At 48.4% G+C, this 19,079-nt stretch overlaps 7 protein-coding genes across 7 annotated transcripts; 4 read left to right on the top strand and 3 right to left on the bottom strand.

Annotated features, from left to right (window-relative positions):
- Positions 1 to 118: 118 nt before the first annotated feature.
- Positions 119 to 1,876, bottom strand: LTR84_006422 (uncharacterized protein; the record flags this gene model as incomplete). The annotated part of the gene is made up of 2 exons (XM_064849983.1): positions 119 to 1,459; positions 1,592 to 1,876. 2 exons carry the CDS (start codon positions 1,874 to 1,876, stop codon positions 119 to 121), a joined length of 1,626 nt encoding a protein of 541 aa, XP_064703284.1.
- A 524-nt stretch (positions 1,877 to 2,400) lies between these two features.
- On the top strand, positions 2,401 to 3,493 carry LTR84_006421 (uncharacterized protein; the record flags this gene model as incomplete). Its single annotated transcript, XM_064849982.1, has 2 exons — positions 2,401 to 2,528; positions 2,761 to 3,493. 2 exons carry the CDS (start codon positions 2,401 to 2,403, stop codon positions 3,491 to 3,493), a joined length of 861 nt encoding a protein of 286 aa, XP_064703283.1.
- A 19-nt stretch (positions 3,494 to 3,512) lies between these two features.
- Positions 3,513 to 5,113, top strand: LTR84_006420 (uncharacterized protein; the record flags this gene model as incomplete). Its single annotated transcript, XM_064849981.1, has 2 exons — positions 3,513 to 3,521; positions 3,557 to 5,113. 2 exons carry the CDS (start codon positions 3,513 to 3,515, stop codon positions 5,111 to 5,113), a joined length of 1,566 nt encoding a protein of 521 aa, XP_064703282.1.
- A 437-nt stretch (positions 5,114 to 5,550) lies between these two features.
- On the bottom strand, positions 5,551 to 7,788 carry LTR84_006419 (uncharacterized protein; the record flags this gene model as incomplete). The annotated part of the gene is made up of 5 exons (XM_064849980.1): positions 5,551 to 6,212; positions 6,266 to 6,508; positions 6,556 to 6,596; positions 6,647 to 7,602; positions 7,657 to 7,788. 5 exons carry the CDS (start codon positions 7,786 to 7,788, stop codon positions 5,551 to 5,553), a joined length of 2,034 nt encoding a protein of 677 aa, XP_064703281.1.
- A 2,899-nt stretch (positions 7,789 to 10,687) lies between these two features.
- Positions 10,688 to 11,737, bottom strand: LTR84_006418 (uncharacterized protein; the record flags this gene model as incomplete). The annotated part of the gene is made up of 1 exon (XM_064849979.1): positions 10,688 to 11,737. One exon carries the CDS (start codon positions 11,735 to 11,737, stop codon positions 10,688 to 10,690), a length of 1,050 nt encoding a protein of 349 aa, XP_064703280.1.
- A 1,483-nt stretch (positions 11,738 to 13,220) lies between these two features.
- On the top strand, positions 13,221 to 14,126 carry LTR84_006417 (uncharacterized protein; the record flags this gene model as incomplete). The annotated part of the gene is made up of 1 exon (XM_064849978.1): positions 13,221 to 14,126. One exon carries the CDS (start codon positions 13,221 to 13,223, stop codon positions 14,124 to 14,126), a length of 906 nt encoding a protein of 301 aa, XP_064703279.1.
- A 1,375-nt stretch (positions 14,127 to 15,501) lies between these two features.
- On the top strand, positions 15,502 to 18,045 carry LTR84_006416 (uncharacterized protein; the record flags this gene model as incomplete). The annotated part of the gene is made up of 1 exon (XM_064849977.1): positions 15,502 to 18,045. One exon carries the CDS (start codon positions 15,502 to 15,504, stop codon positions 18,043 to 18,045), a length of 2,544 nt encoding a protein of 847 aa, XP_064703278.1.
- Between the last annotated feature and the right edge of the window lie 1,034 nt (positions 18,046 to 19,079).

Genomic DNA, 19,079 nt, shown 5'->3' with positions numbered 1-19,079 from the left:
AGAGATTCGAGGTGTCTCCAGAGTGCAGCATTTCCCACTGGCTTTTCTGGAGCTCTTTCATCAGGCACCACGAGCAACGTTTACACGTCCTTGGTCGCCTCAAATTCCCCATATATCACTATTTTGACCAACTTGAAGCCCTTTGTGCTGTTTTGAGGTCTTCAATCAATGGTGACACTATTTCGTCATACACTGCGTTCTGAAAATCCTCATCGTCCAGACTTTCCGCTCTTGGCCCGTTCCAGAATAAGCATTTTCTTGCTACTGAACCATACCTCTCCCCACAATGAAGTGCCACGGCATCAAGAAGTCGTGAGGCCGTCTTCAATTTTGTGACATCGCCGTCTGGGTCAACTTCCTGAGGCAGCTGCATCGCTTTCAGGCTTTGACAGAATGCGAGCTCCACCAGGGCAAGTCCAAGAGGGAATAGAACCTTGTTTTGAATCAAAGGGCTTGAAGGCAAAGTAGATTGCAAGCCTGAAAGGCTGGACCATTGCGGGACTGGAAAGGTCAGGCAAAGATGCTTCACTCCGTCTTTACCTGGAGCCTCTGTATCTTCAACGAGCAGAAGGTCCCCAGTGTTCCACGAGGGAAAGAGCCAATTTCCATGCAGACCAATGACGTTTGCTGCCAGAAGAGCTGCTATACGCAACCTGTTCCTCCACAAACCTAGTGAATCAGGTTCTGCCATCCATAAGGCTGTTTGAGCTGCTGCAATTGCCAACGACTCATAGAAAGTTGCCACTTGACGAAGAGACGATAATGATCGTACAACGTAAAGATTGTGCCGATCGTCCGAAGTCTTTTCGTGAAGGCATCCGAGGCATCGTCGATTCTCTCCTGGAGCCAGAGCAATTGACAATCCCTTGCAGATATTATTTAATACCTGTTGATCAACATCCTCCTGTAGATGGGTCCAAGGTAAACTAGACAATGTCGCGGTGGCGAGAGAAAATTGTACTTTCTTGCCTCCTTTGGGCCCCGTTTGCTCTTTCAATCCTTCTAGGTGTGTAGACGATAATGTTTTCACTTTCCTGAGGTGAAGGACTGGCACAACCTCCAACTCGTGTCCCTTCCCGTCGTCCTCTAGGACAGCAACTCGAAATATGATACCACGGTTGTCAGGTTCATCATCATCCATAGACACAGCCTTCTCGTTGAAAAAGAAGTCAACCTTGTGAGAGTGATCTGCGGTACAGTGCCAATGTCCTTGGTCTAAGAAGGCGGCGCGAAAAGATTTTGCATATCTCCGAAAGGCACGTTGTCGGGCAAGCGGTCTAGTAGACGTGCGATGTTTCCGACGACGATGCTCACGTTGAGCTGCGTCACCCAGCAGAGTTCTCAATGCGGAATTTGTACTCTCGATCTTTGCCAGCAGGCTTTCGTACACGGTTTTCGAAAAAATGTCTTTGAATTTGCGGACTTGGCCAAGCAGGATATCCTGACTCTTTGTTGCAACCTTTGCAAATTGAAGAATTTAGCACGCTACTGAATGGCTTCCGGGATTCATGAAGTGCCTTGGCTTTGTGTCCAAGTTGCATGACCTTGACAGCCACATTACCAAGGCATTGGGATCTCAAATGCTACTCACTTGTTCTTGACTTTCAATATCCAGATTGAGCTTGCGTCTCAGGTCCATTAGCATAAACGACAGGGACTCAAGGTTGGCAACAAAGATGTCGTAATCTTGGTCAAGGCATTGGCGAAGACGCTGATCAATTTTCCCCATTTTCAGAGGTGTGAGCCAGTCTCCCTTTGATAGCAGAGTAGTAGTGGGAGTCTCAATATCGTCTTCGAGTACATCTTCAATCAGTGTTACGATTGCATTCCTTAAATTCGCAGTCTGAGTCCCCAAATTTGCACGGTAGGAGTCCATCTCTCGCCTGTATGTCCTCGTACGAAACGATCTGAGAATTGTGAGGCCGACAGCGTAATCGTCGAGTCTCTTCACTAAGAGAGGAAGTACAGCAAGAGTCAGCCCTGCGATCTCGATACCGCTCGCCATACTGATGCCTTTTTCTTGGATCAAGGATTGAGTGATGATGCCTAGGTCCGACGACCATCACGTCTTCGATCAGGCTGAACTTCAATCTACCCCGCAATGCGTGCCAGCGCACCATCTAATCTGGCCAGGAGTCTTGTTGACTAAGCTCCACCTCGCATGAATTCGCACTCTACCTCAGCCTCATCGAGGACTGGGAGACCTTGCCGTCTTGCTTTTCACCCCCCTTTACCATGCAAATACCCTCTTCCGCTCTCAAATACTCATTCTTACTGCGTGACCGAGCAATTTTGTCAATATCTATTCGAGTAACCTAGGACAGACAACCCACAGGGAAACCGATGTCAGAATCCACATCTTCCGCGATCGACTCGCATCAACCCTCCACGGTATCGCGTATGGAGACCAACATATCATCCAGCTATAGACGTTGCGCAAGCTCGTTGGAAAAAACCATAGCCAACAAGGATCTCGAAGCAGAAGCATCATCTGTGCCACTGGCGCTTTGGGAGGATGTCCTCGTTAGGTGAGTTCCCCGACAAAGCAGCAGTCGTTCACGTGTACACAGCTGGGGTAAGTGCGTCAGAAATAGTGGTGGTGTAGCGGATGGATATCGCTTTCCCTCGTGAAAGTGTAACCAGGACTGCAAATGATACTATAAACTCGTGGACGTTCAGTTTTTTGCCCAAAGAACCCTGTTGTCCTACGTAAATTTGATCTCTAACAGTTCATGGTATTCTAATATCTTCAAAATCAAGGCTCAAGCTTTTCGCCAGTAAGATCGGTGCTCATCAGACTGGAACAATGTCTCTAGACTACCGACTTCGGGAGGCTACCCATCTGCGCGACAGGTTGCTCAAGACTTTGTCTAGTATAGACAATGCCATTGAAGACATGAATGAGATAATAGCGTCTCGATATCTGTCCTCGGATAACGAGGAGTTCATGTCAGCAGAAGAACGATGCAATCAGCTACGTGACGTGTATAACACTCTTCAAACGCTTGTGGATTCTATGTTTCACTTATCGATGACCATCAGAAAACCTGGTCGTGTTCAGAGAATTCAGAACTTCGGCGAAGAAGCTGAAAGTGAAACGAGTTTCCTGAACAGCCTGGACTTGCGTCGAATAACAGATAACTTCCCCTATGCTAGCATTGTTCTACGGCAACGCCTCACAACTGCTACGGCACGGAGACGGAAGACTTTGAAGTATCTTGAAAGACGGCATCACAAATTGCAGAAAGGTATTGATGGAGGAGATGACGAAGAAGGGTCCACCGTCCTCTCTTCCCTCGTGGCGACGGCTCTTGTGGAGAATGATCTCGAACATCAAACATCAAAATCAGATATTGGTGGTTCCGAGACATCCTTCGGGACGTCGCTTTTCAGCAGCAGCAACCGCCGCACCATTCCACCTCCACCTGAAGCCAGCCATGATGGCAAACCTTTTGAATGTCTATACTGTTTTTATATTATTCGAATATCATGATTATCAAGCTGGGCACGACATGTCTTCCGTGATCTTTCCCCCTATATCTGCCCTTTCGACGAGTGCAACATCCCCGGACGACTCTACGAAAGCAGACGTGTTTGGGAAGGTCATATCAAACAAGACCATCGCAACACTCCCTTCAACTTCCGATGTCCTCTATGTCAGGAGGGACGGTTAGAGCACAACATAAGCCACCATATCGCGCGACACCTTCAAGATGTTGCCTTGTTTGTCCTGCCGCCATCCTCCTCAGATGAACGAGTGTCTGATACTCAGACAGATGTTGCTGGCACTGAGACTGAGTTATCAATCGAACAAGAAGACCAACCAGCCTCACAAATAGCCGCAGCCTCAGCGATTCACAAGAAACTTGTCGGCGAGGGTAAAAGCCATCAAACAACGTCCAAACTATCAAAAGCTGAGAGGGAGTTAATGAGTACCCACCAGGAGACAATTGCAATGCAAGAGCGGGAGCATGCAAGACTTGCCAAAGTTAAGGAGACTGAGAGTGAAGCACTTGGCACTCATCGCAAAGACGAGGAAGAGGTTTTATCCGTCGTCGAGAATCTGGGAGCTGAGATACTTGTTGAGCCACTTGAACCATTTCCCGCTAATGATGAGGATGTGCAAGAGATGCAGAGACAGGAAATGGAGATAAGGGAGGGGCAACTCATGCTGGAGGAAGAAGCCCTTGATTCGTCGTTCGAGGCGTTGCCCGGACTAGCGGCGATCCAATCCATGGAAGAAAAAGCTGAAGCGGCCAGGCAAAACATGGTAGAGAAGCAGAATTTGGAATTAGAGGGCAAGATAGCTCTCCAAGAAAGCGATCGGGAGATTGACCGAATCATGGTAGAGGAAGCCCAGGGAAAGGATCGCCTCCCCAACCATGGCATGAGGCAAGAAGACGAGGTGCGCATCAGATCACAGGGCGAGAAGCATATTACACATCACAAGACAATGACTCGGCTTGATGAAGATGATGCATACGCGCCGTTGCGCCCAAAGCTCTTTGGGAGGACTACGCGGTATAATCGAAAGGACGACTCGGTCGAATACCTAATCGAAGGAAGAAGATCTCGAACCTACCACGCAGCAAAGGATATCTATACGTTGCCAGATAATAACGAACTCGTCGAGGGCAAGTATCTCAGCGAGCCTCCTGGGTCTGAGCATCAGCTCACAGAGCATGACGATGACGAGCTGAAACGAATGACTGAGGAATTGACTCAAATGCTCGCCAAGGAGAGAAAGGACCGTATCGAGGCAGAAAGAACCAGCACAATTGCTGGGGAGAAAGCCAATAGACTCGAGGCTGATCTGGCGCATGAACAACGCCAAAGATCTCTCGAGGAGCGCGAACGTGCTGCGGCTCAGCGAGAACGTGCTGCTGCTCAGCGAGAGTTACGTCTTCGGGAGGAAGAAGAGCATCGCTCACGCGTCGAATCTCGTCCGTCGGTCGTCATTCACAATCCTCGCATTTATCATACAAGCGTCACAGATCATGTTGACACCAAAACAGCACTGGGTCGAGCGATGGTTGATGCTCGAAGAATTGAAGAACGGCGAGCAAAGCCAGCGATAGACGCCCCTTCCGATGGAGAGAAATCACCAGAGTAAATGAATCTTCTCAATGTCGAAATTCTGGGCATAAATCTTAGGAGTCCAGTACCATGTTTTGTAGCGAGCACATGCATTTCGCAGCAAGGGGTGTACGAACTCAGCGCAGGGTTTAGTCACCCACAATCTGTTTCGTGTCACAGATCGAGACTCCCGCTTTCACTGCTTAGCCAGTACATAAGTAACTATGCAGACTGGGTATCATTCAACAATATTGAGACTACTCGACCTGTCAATTCAAAGTGCTGGAGAATTCCCTTCCAGACAAATTTACTGGATAATTGACAATGTTTTTGCTCGGAAAGCTCAAGTTGATATGTTTGAACCCAGTACCAAAAGAGTATCACTACCTGTTGCGCCAGCCGCGGACCATATGGCATTTCCCGGTTTTCAGGTGGTCGTGTTGTGCTTGCTATAGCTGATTGATCCAGCTAGGCCTATGGGTCCGCTTGGACAATCATGAAGCTCGAGAAAAACTTGTCCAGCGACTCATAATCGTCGACCGGCCCAATATACGAAATGTATTGATCAGGGCGAAGAACGACAACACAGCCTTCTTCTGGGTCAATGCCGTAGTTGTCATACAAATGCCCATGCCCTTCATGATACGATTCATCATCAACCAGGATTTTGGAGTAGTCCCATCCATCTCGCTCGTCGAAAGTCCTGAAAATCTCGGGGAAATCGAAAATTGTGGTCTTTTGACGTCTGCCCGCATGGACACCCAAAATCTCGAACACTGTTTCATTCTTATTGGGCTTGGGACCGAATCGTCGCACAAAAGATTCGTGTCCTCCAAGAGATTTGCCAATAGTAGCGAGCTTCTCTGCTTGACGGGGTGATCCAAGGTTGCCGGCGAAGACGATGACTCTCCATGTACCGTTGCTCTTCAATAATTCTTGGAATTGCCAGGGTCTGGCATCTGCCTGATTGAGGACTTTGAAGCTCGGTATCCTCATACCGATGGTGAGTTTGGTGGCTAGCGATTCCTTACTAGAAATCTGCAAGGATTTATCCTTGGTTGCAACATCGGATCCATCTCCTTGTTCAGCGGCATCTCCCTCCTTCACAACGATGATGCTCTTGCCATAATTTACAGCTAGATCGGAATTAGCAATCCTGGTTACATCTAGAATAGCAATTTCAACTCACCAGTGCCACTTGCAAAGAGATTGCCTTTCTCGAATGCAGATTTGAATTCGGCCATACTAATACCTTCCTCGTCCATGACATCTTTCGCCGGTCGACCAGAGAATAATCTCGAGAACCTGTGGTCAAAATCGATGAGGTCCTGTGCAATTCGTCGACGTTCGGACTGATAGGTCTTCAGAATCGATCGATCTGATTGACCCTTGACTACACTCGCGACTTTCCAACCTAGATTATATGCTTTGACTGAATTAGACACAGAGTTGCTGTTAAACCATTGAGGCGTCTCTCACCATCTTGCATACTGACATTCATGCCCTGACCAGCTTTTGGGCTGGGCAATTTGTCAGTTCCCAATCATTAACATCAGGCATTTTCACTCACCTATGTGTATGGACTGCATCCCCAGCCAAGAAAATTCGTTCTCGTGTACTGAAATTGGTTCCGACTCTCTGTCCAATCTGATATGCGGTCCACCAATCGCAATAACGGTACGTGATCTTGTAAGGCGCCATGATTTTTTGAGCTGACGCCAGAATGTACTCTGGTGTGATCTGTGATCGATCAAATTTCTGACCACCTTCGGCATTGGTAGTAGTAAGCTGAATATAAAGGCGCACCAGTTTGTTTTCTCGAGGGATGACCATGACACTCCCTGAACTGGCAGAGTGAATTGCACATCTCATGCGGATATCTGGGAAATCAGTGATCGGAATGATGTCTAGTACACCCCAGATGTAGTCTGTCGACTCTCCTTCAAGTTTAAAGCCCAGCTGGTTGCGTACCCAGGAGTGTGCTCCATCCGCACCAAGGACATATTTCGCCTTCACTACCTCCACCGTGTTGGCCTTGTTATTGAGTTCAGCCTTTCGGATGATGTCTTCTGTGTCATCAGCCGCCATGTTACTGCGAAACAATCCATCTTCGATGCCAGCGCCATTCGCTGAGGTTGCAGACTGTTTTGGCGTCGCCTCCTCTTCACTCAGATGTCGTAACGTTATCGTGATAGGATAAGCATCTGCCTCTTCGGCGAGAGACTCGTCAAATTCCATTTTCGTTGGCATAACACCCCGTTCCACCGAAATTCCTGATTTACTGATCGTGTCTAGAAAGTAGCGCTCGATCCGGCCTTGGTGGAGGACACACTGTTGGAAATGGCTGATACCAGGAATCGTATCGGCAATGCGATCACTTCGCTGGATCACTCCCTCAGAATTGGGATTCCACAGGCATATCTCGAGCATGTGATTGGCGTCACGCCATGCTCGATGGCCAAAGCCGAACGAATCGAATATCTCCAGTGTTCGGCATTGGAGGCCGTCCGCCTGGCCATTGAAGATCTACGACCTGTCAGTCTCCAGGAGTGATAGCGATACGAATGAGCAACGATTGACCTTGGTGCCTCTCTTGTCGACAATACGGGTCTTGATTCCACAGGCGCTCATCCAAGCTGCCATCATCAAGCCTGCCGGCCCGGCCCCAATAATGAGCACATCGACCTGGTCGGTAGTATTTTTAGTGATCATGGTTTCTCTCCCCTCCAGAAAATTTTCGGTCATGTAAATATGCGTAAGTCGGAGAACCGCAAATGAGAAACATTAAGGAGGCAACGAAGAATATATATTAACCCTTATGAAAGGCCGGATTGTCATTAGCTAAAAAGGCCAAGTTCTCATCAGGCGAAACAAATCATGCATCGGCGTGAGGGGTCCGTTGTCCCGATGTTCTTTGGATGTGTTCAACTCCGACCCATCGGATCATACACATAACCTGCCATTGGCCTGGTAGAGGGAGCCGAAGTATTTAGTAATTCATATCTACTTGTTAGGGCGATGCTCATCATCTACATGTTGAGAGAACGAATCAATCCGATAATACTAAACGAACGATCTGAATGACATCCGAAATGACACTCGGAAGCCATCCGATTCGATCTCACAGCGATTTGGGTTGCCGTTGGTACCGGTTATTATTACCAGGGCAAACTACATAAAGGGAGATTTCCGATAGTCTCTCTCTGCTGTTGTACAACCTGGATAGGGTTCGTTCTCAAGCATTCATCTCGTAGCACGCACATTGATTCGATTTTTCTATTGTCCCTAGTGCAGGCAAGAACATGGCAATGTAACCAGTTCCTCCAGAAGTCAAAAACATTGGGACTTGCGACACGTCTGTTTGTCCCGCATTCGAAACTGCGGGGTGACGGTCGAGTTCTCCGCATGAGTGTCAGCTGCGGATTTTCTGGAGGGTCGTATGTAAGCCCTCTCATCCTGAGCGAGCCGAGCACCTGATGAGGGTTTATCAGGAAGTTGTCAATTGAACAGGCCGACTGCGTAACGGATTCTCGCTCCTAGAACAACCTGAAGTTGGTTTGGTCAGGATGTATTGCATCTTCTGGGTGATGATCATATATTTTAGCCATTAGATTTCAGTTGGAACATTGCAAGTTCGTTGTAGGGAGGACTGAATCCAACTGAAGACATGAAATCCGTCTGCTCCGCGAAATGAATGGAAGAAGGGTGCCATCACCTGATGTTTCCTGGATTCTGCCAATATCGCCCACGCCAATCCGAACAATTCGACATCCAACCCGAGACGTAGCCCGAGCTGCATCGGGTACGGACTGGCCAGACTTGTTTCATTCTTAATCTATATTGTCTGTCAAACGTCACCTAGTTCCAGTCACCCATGGCGGCAGCTTAGCCATCAACCCACCAGTGTTAGAGTCGTATGCATCGAGACACATTCTCCTTTATTTGTATGAAATTTCCTTGGTCCAAGTCGGCGTACCTCTGGGAGAACCTTGTTTTCATCGAAGCGTTCAGTATAAAGCGCGCTAGGAACCTCGAGCCCAGGTTACCGTGGTCCAAATTGTACTTGTTTTGGGAGAACCTGGTGTTTATCGAAGTGTTTGGCGACATGGTGCACGCGCCCATCCCACTCCCTCAGTCTTTGGTTACAGAAAGGGCAGATGAGGGCTGCAGTCGGGACATCAACTGGATGCCAGCGAAGCATGATCTTCCTTGCACAAGGACCACTTGCATGCAGCCCCATGAGATGCTGAACAAGGTGTTCCCTTTGGTGGAAGGTCCTCTGGTGCTTTGGTTTCTCCCAACAAGCAAGAAAGCCGTGCGGGCAATTTGCTTCACGAGCCCATGACCCCGCTGCCTCTGCTTCGTCCTTACAGACAGGACAGGGAGATATGATGCCAATGAAATCAAGGTTCGTGTAGATAGATTGCTCGCATATCCAGATCCTTGGACGGACGTGAATGGCTTCTTCATGTCGCTTCCACTGCCACCTCTCCGAAAAGCCCTTCCAACAGAATGTGCAAGTATAGCGATAGATCGTGCTACCCTGGTCATTGGAGAACTGGATATTTTGCTTCAGATAAGCCTGCGATGGAGAGTGTAAAGACTTCTGAACATCCGCTTCACTCGCTTCGCTTGTTGATGTCTGATCAAGGCGCGAAGAAGCTTTACGTACCAGAGTCTGCCGGACTATTACCATATTCAACCCTCCGGCCTTTCCTAGACCCGAACCCCATGTAACTGGAGCATGAGGCGCCAGATATACCCGATCCTATACTCATCGCCCGCTCTGACTGGGTATCTCCGTGTGTGGTGATGGTGTTACATTAGAAAATGTTCGTTTGAGGCCATTGCGTTCATCATGTCGCCTGGGTGAAAGCTGACTCTGTGCCCTAGAAGTGCTCTGGTTGCTTTGTCAGACTAAAAATTGCTACGCGGCGGGCAAATGAATAGATAAGTGATGAAGGGTATGGCATCACGCCTGATTGGGGTTGGATATTGGTGTGATGCTTCTTTTAAAGAGCGTTCGTGAGCTTACAGGTTGTCCATCATTAATTACCTGGTCGTAGGCTCGTCTAGAGGCTTGATATTCTCCCATTGTGGGAGGCTTAGCAGCCAGCCCTCCAAATGAAGCAGGTTGTGTTCCAGATGTAGTCTGACTCGACGCTTCGTACAAAACACACTGCTGGTTAAGTCGAATGCAATTTTGGCAGCGTCCAGCTAGAGAAGTGTTGGAACCGAAGCAACGTATCTTAAAAGCACTATTAGCGGGGGAAAGTCGGCTCAAGACAATGTGGTGAGGTCTACCGTTGTTCTGTGGCAATACTTGCAAGAAGCTAAATGAATACGTTTTTGGATCCACGCAGGGTCACCGATTATCACTCGACGCAGTACATCAGGAGACCCTGGTATTGGGGACAACGCTTCTGCAACATAGTCTGGGAAAGGATGGCATTCAGGCAAATTGAATGATTCTGGAAGACCCTGGAGCCAGGCCTTGACCTTCAAGTCGTCCTGAGAACACATCTGACTGTCTTGTAGGGTAGCAGACGTGACTCGAACCGTCCCTGGCCCATCGAGAGCCTTGTCGTATCGTTCACCGTCTAGTGAAGAGTCATGTGGGGGGCTCGCAACAGCCACTTGGAGTGAGGGACACCGCAGCGTTCTGGGGCTTTTTTAATGAGAGTTCAATGCGAGGTGGACAACTTTGGGCCCTGAGACGAGTGATAGTGAGCTTTCGTTCAATGTCAGACCGAGCTCGGGTCGCTCTGGATCTCCGTGACCACTGATTCGGGTAGAGAGATCTTGAGCGGTTGAAAGTCTCACAGAGATGGCGATACTGAACGGCAGTAGGCGAGTCTTTCGGAGATGCGATATCTTCACCTGAACTTTGTGGCCTTGGTGCCTCGCCATGTTGATCTTCCGATGTCAGAGCGATGAATGCGGTTGCTGCAGAATTCCGCTGAAGCTTCCTCTGCCTGGTTCTTGCAAACCACCTCTCTATTTGACGAACAGAAAGGCCAGTAACCTGGCTCAGATGTGCTTTTGCATTGGCATCTGGAAAAGGATTAGACAAGTTTTCTGACAGCCAATTTTGAAGCTTCGTAATTTGGCCTTCGTCAAAACGATATCTTTGTGGCGCAGCTGTTCTGAGGACATCGGATGTAGCCACAGAGTCGATTCTTGTGAACGGAGCATTCTTGTTCCACTCCGTCCAAGCACTATTTTGGAGCCAGGCCTCGGTGAAAAGATTGGTGCCATTGAGCTGTTGGTTGCTTGGTGATATGTTTCCGTATGTGAAATTGATGGTGTCGAAGTCATCGGCGAAACAAGCATAGCCATCATCGGGAAACTGAGATATAGGCTGATCCAGACTATTCTCAAATGGCGCGAGATCATGGCTAGCAAATATGGAGTCATCAACCGCCGTCAATGGGCCATCACGATTGCTAGCACCGCTGTAGAACAACAACGGGTTCCAATGTGCTCCCAAGAGTTCCGGTAGAGCAAGATCGTGAAGCATAGGCGTAATGAATTCGTGATTAACTGTCGGCAACGAAGTCTGATAACTCTGTAGCGGATCAACATCGACAAAGAGGTCGGCCAAAGGAGGACATTGCACTTCTTCTTCTTCTTCTTCTTCTTCTTCTTCGATGTCCAACATTTTCAGAATCCGATTATTGAGCGATTAGCTTTTGATCTAATCAGAGACAATAATAAGATGTCAGTCGAGCATCCATAGCGGCATCGATTCTGCGAGAGAGTAATCGATTCAGAATCATTATACCAGAACACGCAAAGGACCCGCAAGGCTGGCCTAAACTCGATGTCAACTTACACGTAGGCTTGGAAGCCATGTATCAGCATCATCGTGAGATTAGGTGGTTGAGTACAACGCAGTCTCGTAAAAGTATGATATAGAACATGGCAAGGAAATGACTTCGGAGAGTAGGGCAGCGGATGATAAACCACTGGAGTGACGGAGCTTTTGAGTTTCAGGGTGCACACTGGTGGCGCTGCCAAGAGCTGTGCCTTACACAGCCTTAAGCTGCTCGAAGTACGTGGTTCAGGATGGCATTCAGGGTGTCTACAGGTGGGCTCGGTCTGGTTCTGCATGTTACTCGGTCTCTAAGCAATAATTGGGTTTCCTGGTAACTTTGAGCATCAGGGTGCGGCCCATCTCTTAGTCTAATAGTTCTTTGGATTGCAAGGTGCCGAGCAATTCTTGATTTGGCCATTTCCTGACTTTTAGGGTGCCGTGCAATTCATAATATGGCCGGTTCATGACTTTAAGGGTGCGGAGGACCTAGGATATTAGATATGTTGCCTTGACATTGTGATGCTACATATGCCATTCCACTTTGCAAGATACAACAAGAGCAAAAGCCAATCCCTACCACCATGACACTAGAAGTCCTTGTTAGCATTATATTTGGCATTGCCGCTCTGATTGCCGCCACCTTAGGCATTTGGGCAACCCTCAGGTCTTGGTCGCCCATTCGCAAGAGTTCAACAGGTATGGCATCATTGTTTGGATGACTGTTTGCCCACCAGCCACCTAGTCGTCGACGCCTTTTAGCATGTAGCTGACGCTCTAAGGGTTCATACACGGCAACATAGATGCCAGTGTCATCTTACACAGTACCACCAGTAACTCCACCTCCTGCCACTATACAACACCAGGGTAAACCAGACTGTATATTAGATTGAGCAATCAGATGTCTGAAATGATGGAATTGACAAGACGAGAAGGCTTAGGTGGCTGGAGTGCAAGTCGACGACTCGAGGCTGCATGAAAAGGAGCTGAAAGCGACAATGGGAGTGCGATGGACTTGAGGAAGGTGCCGCTGACAAGATCATGCAAATGCGAGGTGTGCAGGTCTCAGCCACCCCATCATCCACCATCTCACCGGCACCCCACCTACGGGCACCCAATGACTCCGGCAAGGCTGTGCAAGGCTGCGCAAGGCTGTGCCAAGCATTATAATTCATCTTCAACTTGAAGTGCGACAACTTGTCCCCCGCACATCGAGTCCAGACATACAGCCTCTCTTTTGCAGTCTAACCTGCTTTCAAATAATTTAGGGCATACGATCACTCCTCATTCTTCTAATTCCAATCGACTCATCTCCTCTTGCCAGTTAAACATGTCTCACCCCCGAGTCGAAGAAGTCGAAGACTCTGACCCAGAAATCGACGACCCCACCGACTTCCTTCCGGACAACGACCTTCAGATCATACGGCCGGCCGTTCAGCCTTCACAGACAGCTACTTCGAGCCAGGCCCCTTCAAAAGCACCCCAAGGACCTAATCCTACACTATTTCGCCCACCGCCACCTTCTCAGGGCACATTACAACAACAATCTCGGGACAATTTCAAGACCTTCCAAACCATCTACCCTGTCTACTTCGATAGTTCGCGGACACGAGCCCAAGGTCGGCGCGTGAGTTCCAAACTTGCCAGTCCAAATCCATTAGCATACAATCTCCTCGCAGCCGCTCAATATGCCTTTGGAGACTCGAACCTGCCCATGGCCTTTGAGCCAGACAAGACACATCCAAAAGACTGGGCAAATCCGGGCCGAGTCAGGATACAGCTTTATCATAAAGAGACACGGAAGCCATTACATCCACATATCAAGAACAAGGCACACCTATATACCTACATGGCCAAGTTTCTGAAGGAAACCCCCACGGAACGCGAAGACCCCCTCGAGTTGAAGATCCAGGGACTACCAGTGCCCGAAAACTTCACAAAAACTGAGGTTGCAAAGCCAAGAGGCTGGAAGATGGGTTCGATATTGCCTGTACACTCAGCAGCCGTCAGTGGAGGAGGTGTCAAAGACGATTTCTTCAAGGAGGCCATGGAAGAGCTCAGACAGGCGCAGAGTTCTGGACAGTTACCCGCCGGTATGCCTGGCGGTGGAGGCGGAATGCCTGATATGAGTGCTCTTCAGAGTATGATGGGAGGCTTGGGAGGAATGGGTGGCTTAGGTGGTGGTGATTCAGGCGGCGGAGGAGGGAAGAAGAAAAAGGAAAAGAAGAAGGGTTGATCAAATTCATTATGTACCACCCCGAAATGAATGACAAAAGCTATCACACTGATCGATGCTTATTTTCAGATGCTAGAGCCGGCCACATCCGTCAAGTCTACACATGCATGATTGCGTGTATACTAGCAAGAGGTGAAGATGACCCAGACATGTTGAGCTTTGAAAAGATATTACGCTCCTTTGCCACGTACGAAATAGCTACCTAGGTAGGTATCTAGGTAAGTTGAAGCGTGGAAATCATGCGGTCTTACAATGACTCGCCCCTCTCGTGAATCGCGTACTAGTAGATACTCTCTACAACTTCTGATATTCCATACTAGTAGAAGCTATAAATGATATTTAGAACCTTAGGTCACTAAACTAATTTTGTTCCTATACATTACTAGTATTAGGCAAACTAACTACGCATTGTAGATAGCTTGTTCACCATGCCTATAGTGATATGGCATGACCAGGTCACCTGGCTAGGTGCCTAGAGATCTATCTGTTCCCATCAATACCAGCCATCTCGTAATCAATAATCGAACCCAGCAGCAGGCCATAGGTAGTATCGTCTGGGGCGGCGCCGCTCGATAATATTCACAAGCTGAATCGCCTTTATCACTGATGATCAGTATGGAGCGAGTCATTCTGCGCTGGATTTGATGCTAGCTGCTATTGCAACCTTCATGGATGACGTTATGCACCAGGAAACTTCCGTGCTCTAGGGACCATTTCCCGTTACGAGCCATACGAGCTACCTGATAAACCCAGTTCCTTTTAATTCTTGGAGCAAGTGAAGCGAAATAGGCTGAATACCTAAACTCTGGACTGAATGCCATTTAGGCTGTGCGAAATGAGGCCGATGGATCGCTCAACAGGTACCATCCGTACCCCGCATTAGGAGTTTGATGTGAATTGAGCTTGGATATCTGGGCAGTTAGTGACGGCGTGCCGCCTAAAAAGCTTCCCTAGCTTCCCTAGCTTCCCTACCTGCTTGACCAACTTTCACTGAAGGAGAAATTTCAGGGACGATCCTACATCGGCTGTTCACAATCGACCTTGTTCGATTGCATATCGATCCCCCAACTTCGCGGGGGTCAATGGGGTTGCCTCAAATAGTCAGGAGAGCTCCATCTCAGCCTGCAATTTCTGCGGGACCCAAGAGAGGTGAATGAGGTATTCGTGCTCTGAACGCCGATCAAAATGCCGCTCTCCATCGGGAGGAAAGGCTCAATACTTGCCCAGCATGCTTCCTCCGGCAAATATTCAAAGCAAGAAGTTTGATGTCAGTCTAAATGAGGTGAGTTGTATAAAGGATAGTTCCAAGCCATATATGTAGTCAAAATATGACTGGTTTCGAGCTCGGTTTTGGTTTCGATTGTTTATATTAACTATGACGGTCATTTGGCAACTGGGAGCTCTCCTTTCCTTGCTCAGCCTTGCTTCTGCCGAGACTGGGCACGCCGCTTGGCTGCGCTACGCACCACTCCCGGCATCGGTTGCTAGACAATATTCCGCGCCTTCGACGGTTGTTGCTCTGAATATTTCAGAGGTTGATCCTGTGTACACAGCAGGTCAGGAGTTGCAAAAGGGCATCCAAGGCATATTCGGTGGGAAGGTCACCGTCGCGAACACGAATATCAGTTTGTCATCTCCAGCCATAATAGTCAGCACGTTGGGTCAGTATGTCAAGGCCTATGGTAGTGAGACTGCGGGCCACGTTCCAGAGTTGACAGATGATGCATTCTGGCTTGACACGACTGGCGATACCGTGCAAATCCTTGGCCAAAATGGACGTGCTGCACTTTATGGTGCCTTCGAATACCTCTCTCTCATTGCTCAAGGCAATTTCTCAAAGGTGGCTTATGCGACCGCGCCTGATGCACCCATTCGATGGGTCAACCAGTGGGACAATATGGATGGACACATTGAGCGTGGTTATGGCGGTGACTCAATCGTGTTCTCCAATGGAACCATCAAGAACGACTTGCAGCGTGTAATTGACTACGGGCGACTGTTGGCTTCCATCCGTATCAACGGAATCATCATCAACAATGTAAATGCTAATGCCACGCTCCTCAATCCAAAAGGAGTCGATGGCATTGGGAGAGTCGCAGATGCTCTCAGGCCATACGGAATTCAGGTCGGAATCTCTCTCAATTTCGCTTCACCAAGTGCGAATCTAGTCTACGGGAATCTAACAACGTTTGATCCACTGAACCAGACAGTCATCGACTGGTGGACCAACGTGACCGATACGATTTACGATCGCGTACCGGACTTTGCGGGCTACTTGGTCAAAGCCAACTCAGAAGGCCAACCGGGGCCCCTTACCTACAATCGTACACTTGCAGAGGGGGCCAACATGTTCGCATCGGCACTCAAACCACACGGTGGAATCCTCATGTTCCGAGCATTCGTCTATGATAACCATATCAACGAGACAAATTGGAAAGCTGACCGGGCAAATGCTGCTGTCGACTTCTTCAGAGATCTGGATGGCGTGTTCGATGACAATGTGGTGGTCCAGGTCAAGTATGGCCCCATTGATTTTCAAGTCCGCGAACCGCCATCACCCTTATTTGCTCATCTTCGCCAGACTGGTGCGGCAATTGAGCTCCAGATTACTCAGGAATATCTTGGACAGCAGTGTCACCTTTTCTATCTCCCACCTTTGTGGCATTCGATCCTAGATTTCGACCTTAGATCCGACAACAAATCAACATTGGTGAGCGATGTGGTCTCTGGCAAGCGCTTTAATAGGACTCTTGGCGGATATGCTGGTGTGGTGAATGTTGGAGTCAATGATACATGGCTAGGCAGCCATCTCTCGATGTCGAATCTCTATGCATTCGGTCGACTCGCTTGGGACCCACACGGAGATTCGGAAACGATCTTGCAAGATTGGACTCGGCTTACCTTCAGCTCGGACCCTGCTGTCATTGAGACAATCACTGACTTATCTCTTGAGTCGTGGCCGACTTATGAGAGTTACACTGGCAATCTTGGAATTCAGACCCTGACCGACATTCTGTACACGCACTTCGGCCCGAATCCAGCCTCTCAGGACAATAACGGGTGGGGACAGTGGACGCGTGCCGATGCTGACTCGATAGGTATGGACCGTACCGTATCTAATGGCACAGGATTTTCAGGCCAGTATCCGCCTGAAGTTGCAGAAGTGTTCGAGGACATCTCAACTACTCCGGACAACCTCTTGCTCTGGTTCCACCATGTCAATTACACGACAAAGCTCAAGTCTTCTGGGAAGACCGTAATCCAGCACTTCTACGATGCTCACTACGCAGGCGCAGAGAATGCACAGACATTCGCCACAAGGTGGGAACGACTGAAGGGCAAGATCGATGACCAGCGATATAATGAAACACTCTTCCGTCTGAGATATCAAGCCGGCCATTCCATCGTGTGGCGCGACGCCATCAACGAATTCTATCACAATATGTCTGGTATCGCCGATGAAGCGAAGCGAGTGGGTAGCCACCCTTGGCGAATTGAAGCAGAAAGCTTCGATCTTGATGGATACGACGTGTATCAGGTACATCCATTCCACACAGCATCAAACTTTACCGGCATCGTGACCTCTTCAAACACAACCGCTGGGACCGCCACGACCACCGTTCCCTTCGAATCTGGCACTTACGATATCGCCGTTGGATATTGGGATATGTTCAACGGGACATCAAAGTGGGTGTTGAGTCTGAATAACAAAACCATTGGATCGTGGCTCGGTGACAATGAGAAATACCTTGGGCATGAGCCTTCACGGTATCTTGACGGCCATTCTGCAACCAGGGTGACATTCCACAACATCACCGTCGAAAAGGGAGACACGGTCAAAATCGTAGGAACTCCTGGAGGCATAGAACCTGCTCCATTGGACTATGTTGCTTTCCTACCTGAAGGAGTCATTGATTAGGTACATCCTTGCCCAAAGGAGCAGAAGTCACGCATAAAATTCCAGGAAGACAGACTGGCCATGGTAGAAAATGTAGATATTAATGATCATAAATGATTATATATTAACTACGACAACTATGTTTCAACTCTACCTTTGCTTCTCGCATAGCCTTGCGTGATATATCACCAGGACTATCGAAATAGTATTGGGTATTTGAAAGCAGTCCTCAAGGGTAGCATAAGTTCATGCATAAAGACTATGCAATATTGAAGTGGGGCTGTACATATTCTAAGTATGAGTGCCAACTCCTCATAGGATATAGCGTAAAGATGCAAATGGAGAATCACGAAATGCATCTTCTTACTTACCAGTCACTCAGGGCATGACCCAACCCGTAGATCACCAACCCTACTTCCAAGCCTGTCGCCCGCTGTGCTCATCGACTACAGGGTAAAGTGTTACTAGTAGCTAGGATACACAATTCAATTGGGTGATCCACGAATTCTGTCATGCCCGGGGTGCAAGTCAGATTTTGAATTGAGTAATCACAGTTCGAAGTGCGCCATGAAACGGTAAGGGAATGCCGCACACAATACACTGCAACGTATTTTGGAATACTAATCATGATTCAAGCGCCCTTTGCATTATATCTGGGATTGCACAAAACCTGTGAATACACCCTCGACATCATGGTGAGCACATTCTTGTTGTAGTCTGTATTACGAGATGCACCGTTGATAGAAGTTCATGACCTGTAGTAAGAAGTCAAAATAATAGACTACTGGATGGCACCCAATGGTTTATTCGCTCCCGGGGTCATATAAGGAAACATATAAAGGTGACATCTGGCCAAGACTGCGGTGAGCATTGTTTAGCAATACTACACAGACTCGATCCTCAAAATGGCGCCTTCAATTACCGTCAATGAGCTTCTAGCAAGGAATCAGTACGATTATCATAAACTTTCCTGCAGCACCATGATTGCCTAACAAGCCCGCAGAGTCTATGCTTCGAGCCATATTCCTATTCCCGAATTCACCAAAGAGATACTC

Source organism: Exophiala bonariae, assembly GCF_035927105.1.
Source record: "Exophiala bonariae strain CCFEE 5792 chromosome Unknown scaffold_24, whole genome shotgun sequence".
NCBI classification, from domain to species: domain Eukaryota; kingdom Fungi; phylum Ascomycota; class Eurotiomycetes; order Chaetothyriales; family Herpotrichiellaceae; genus Exophiala; species Exophiala bonariae.
This window is presented reverse-complemented; position numbering and strand designations above follow the sequence as displayed.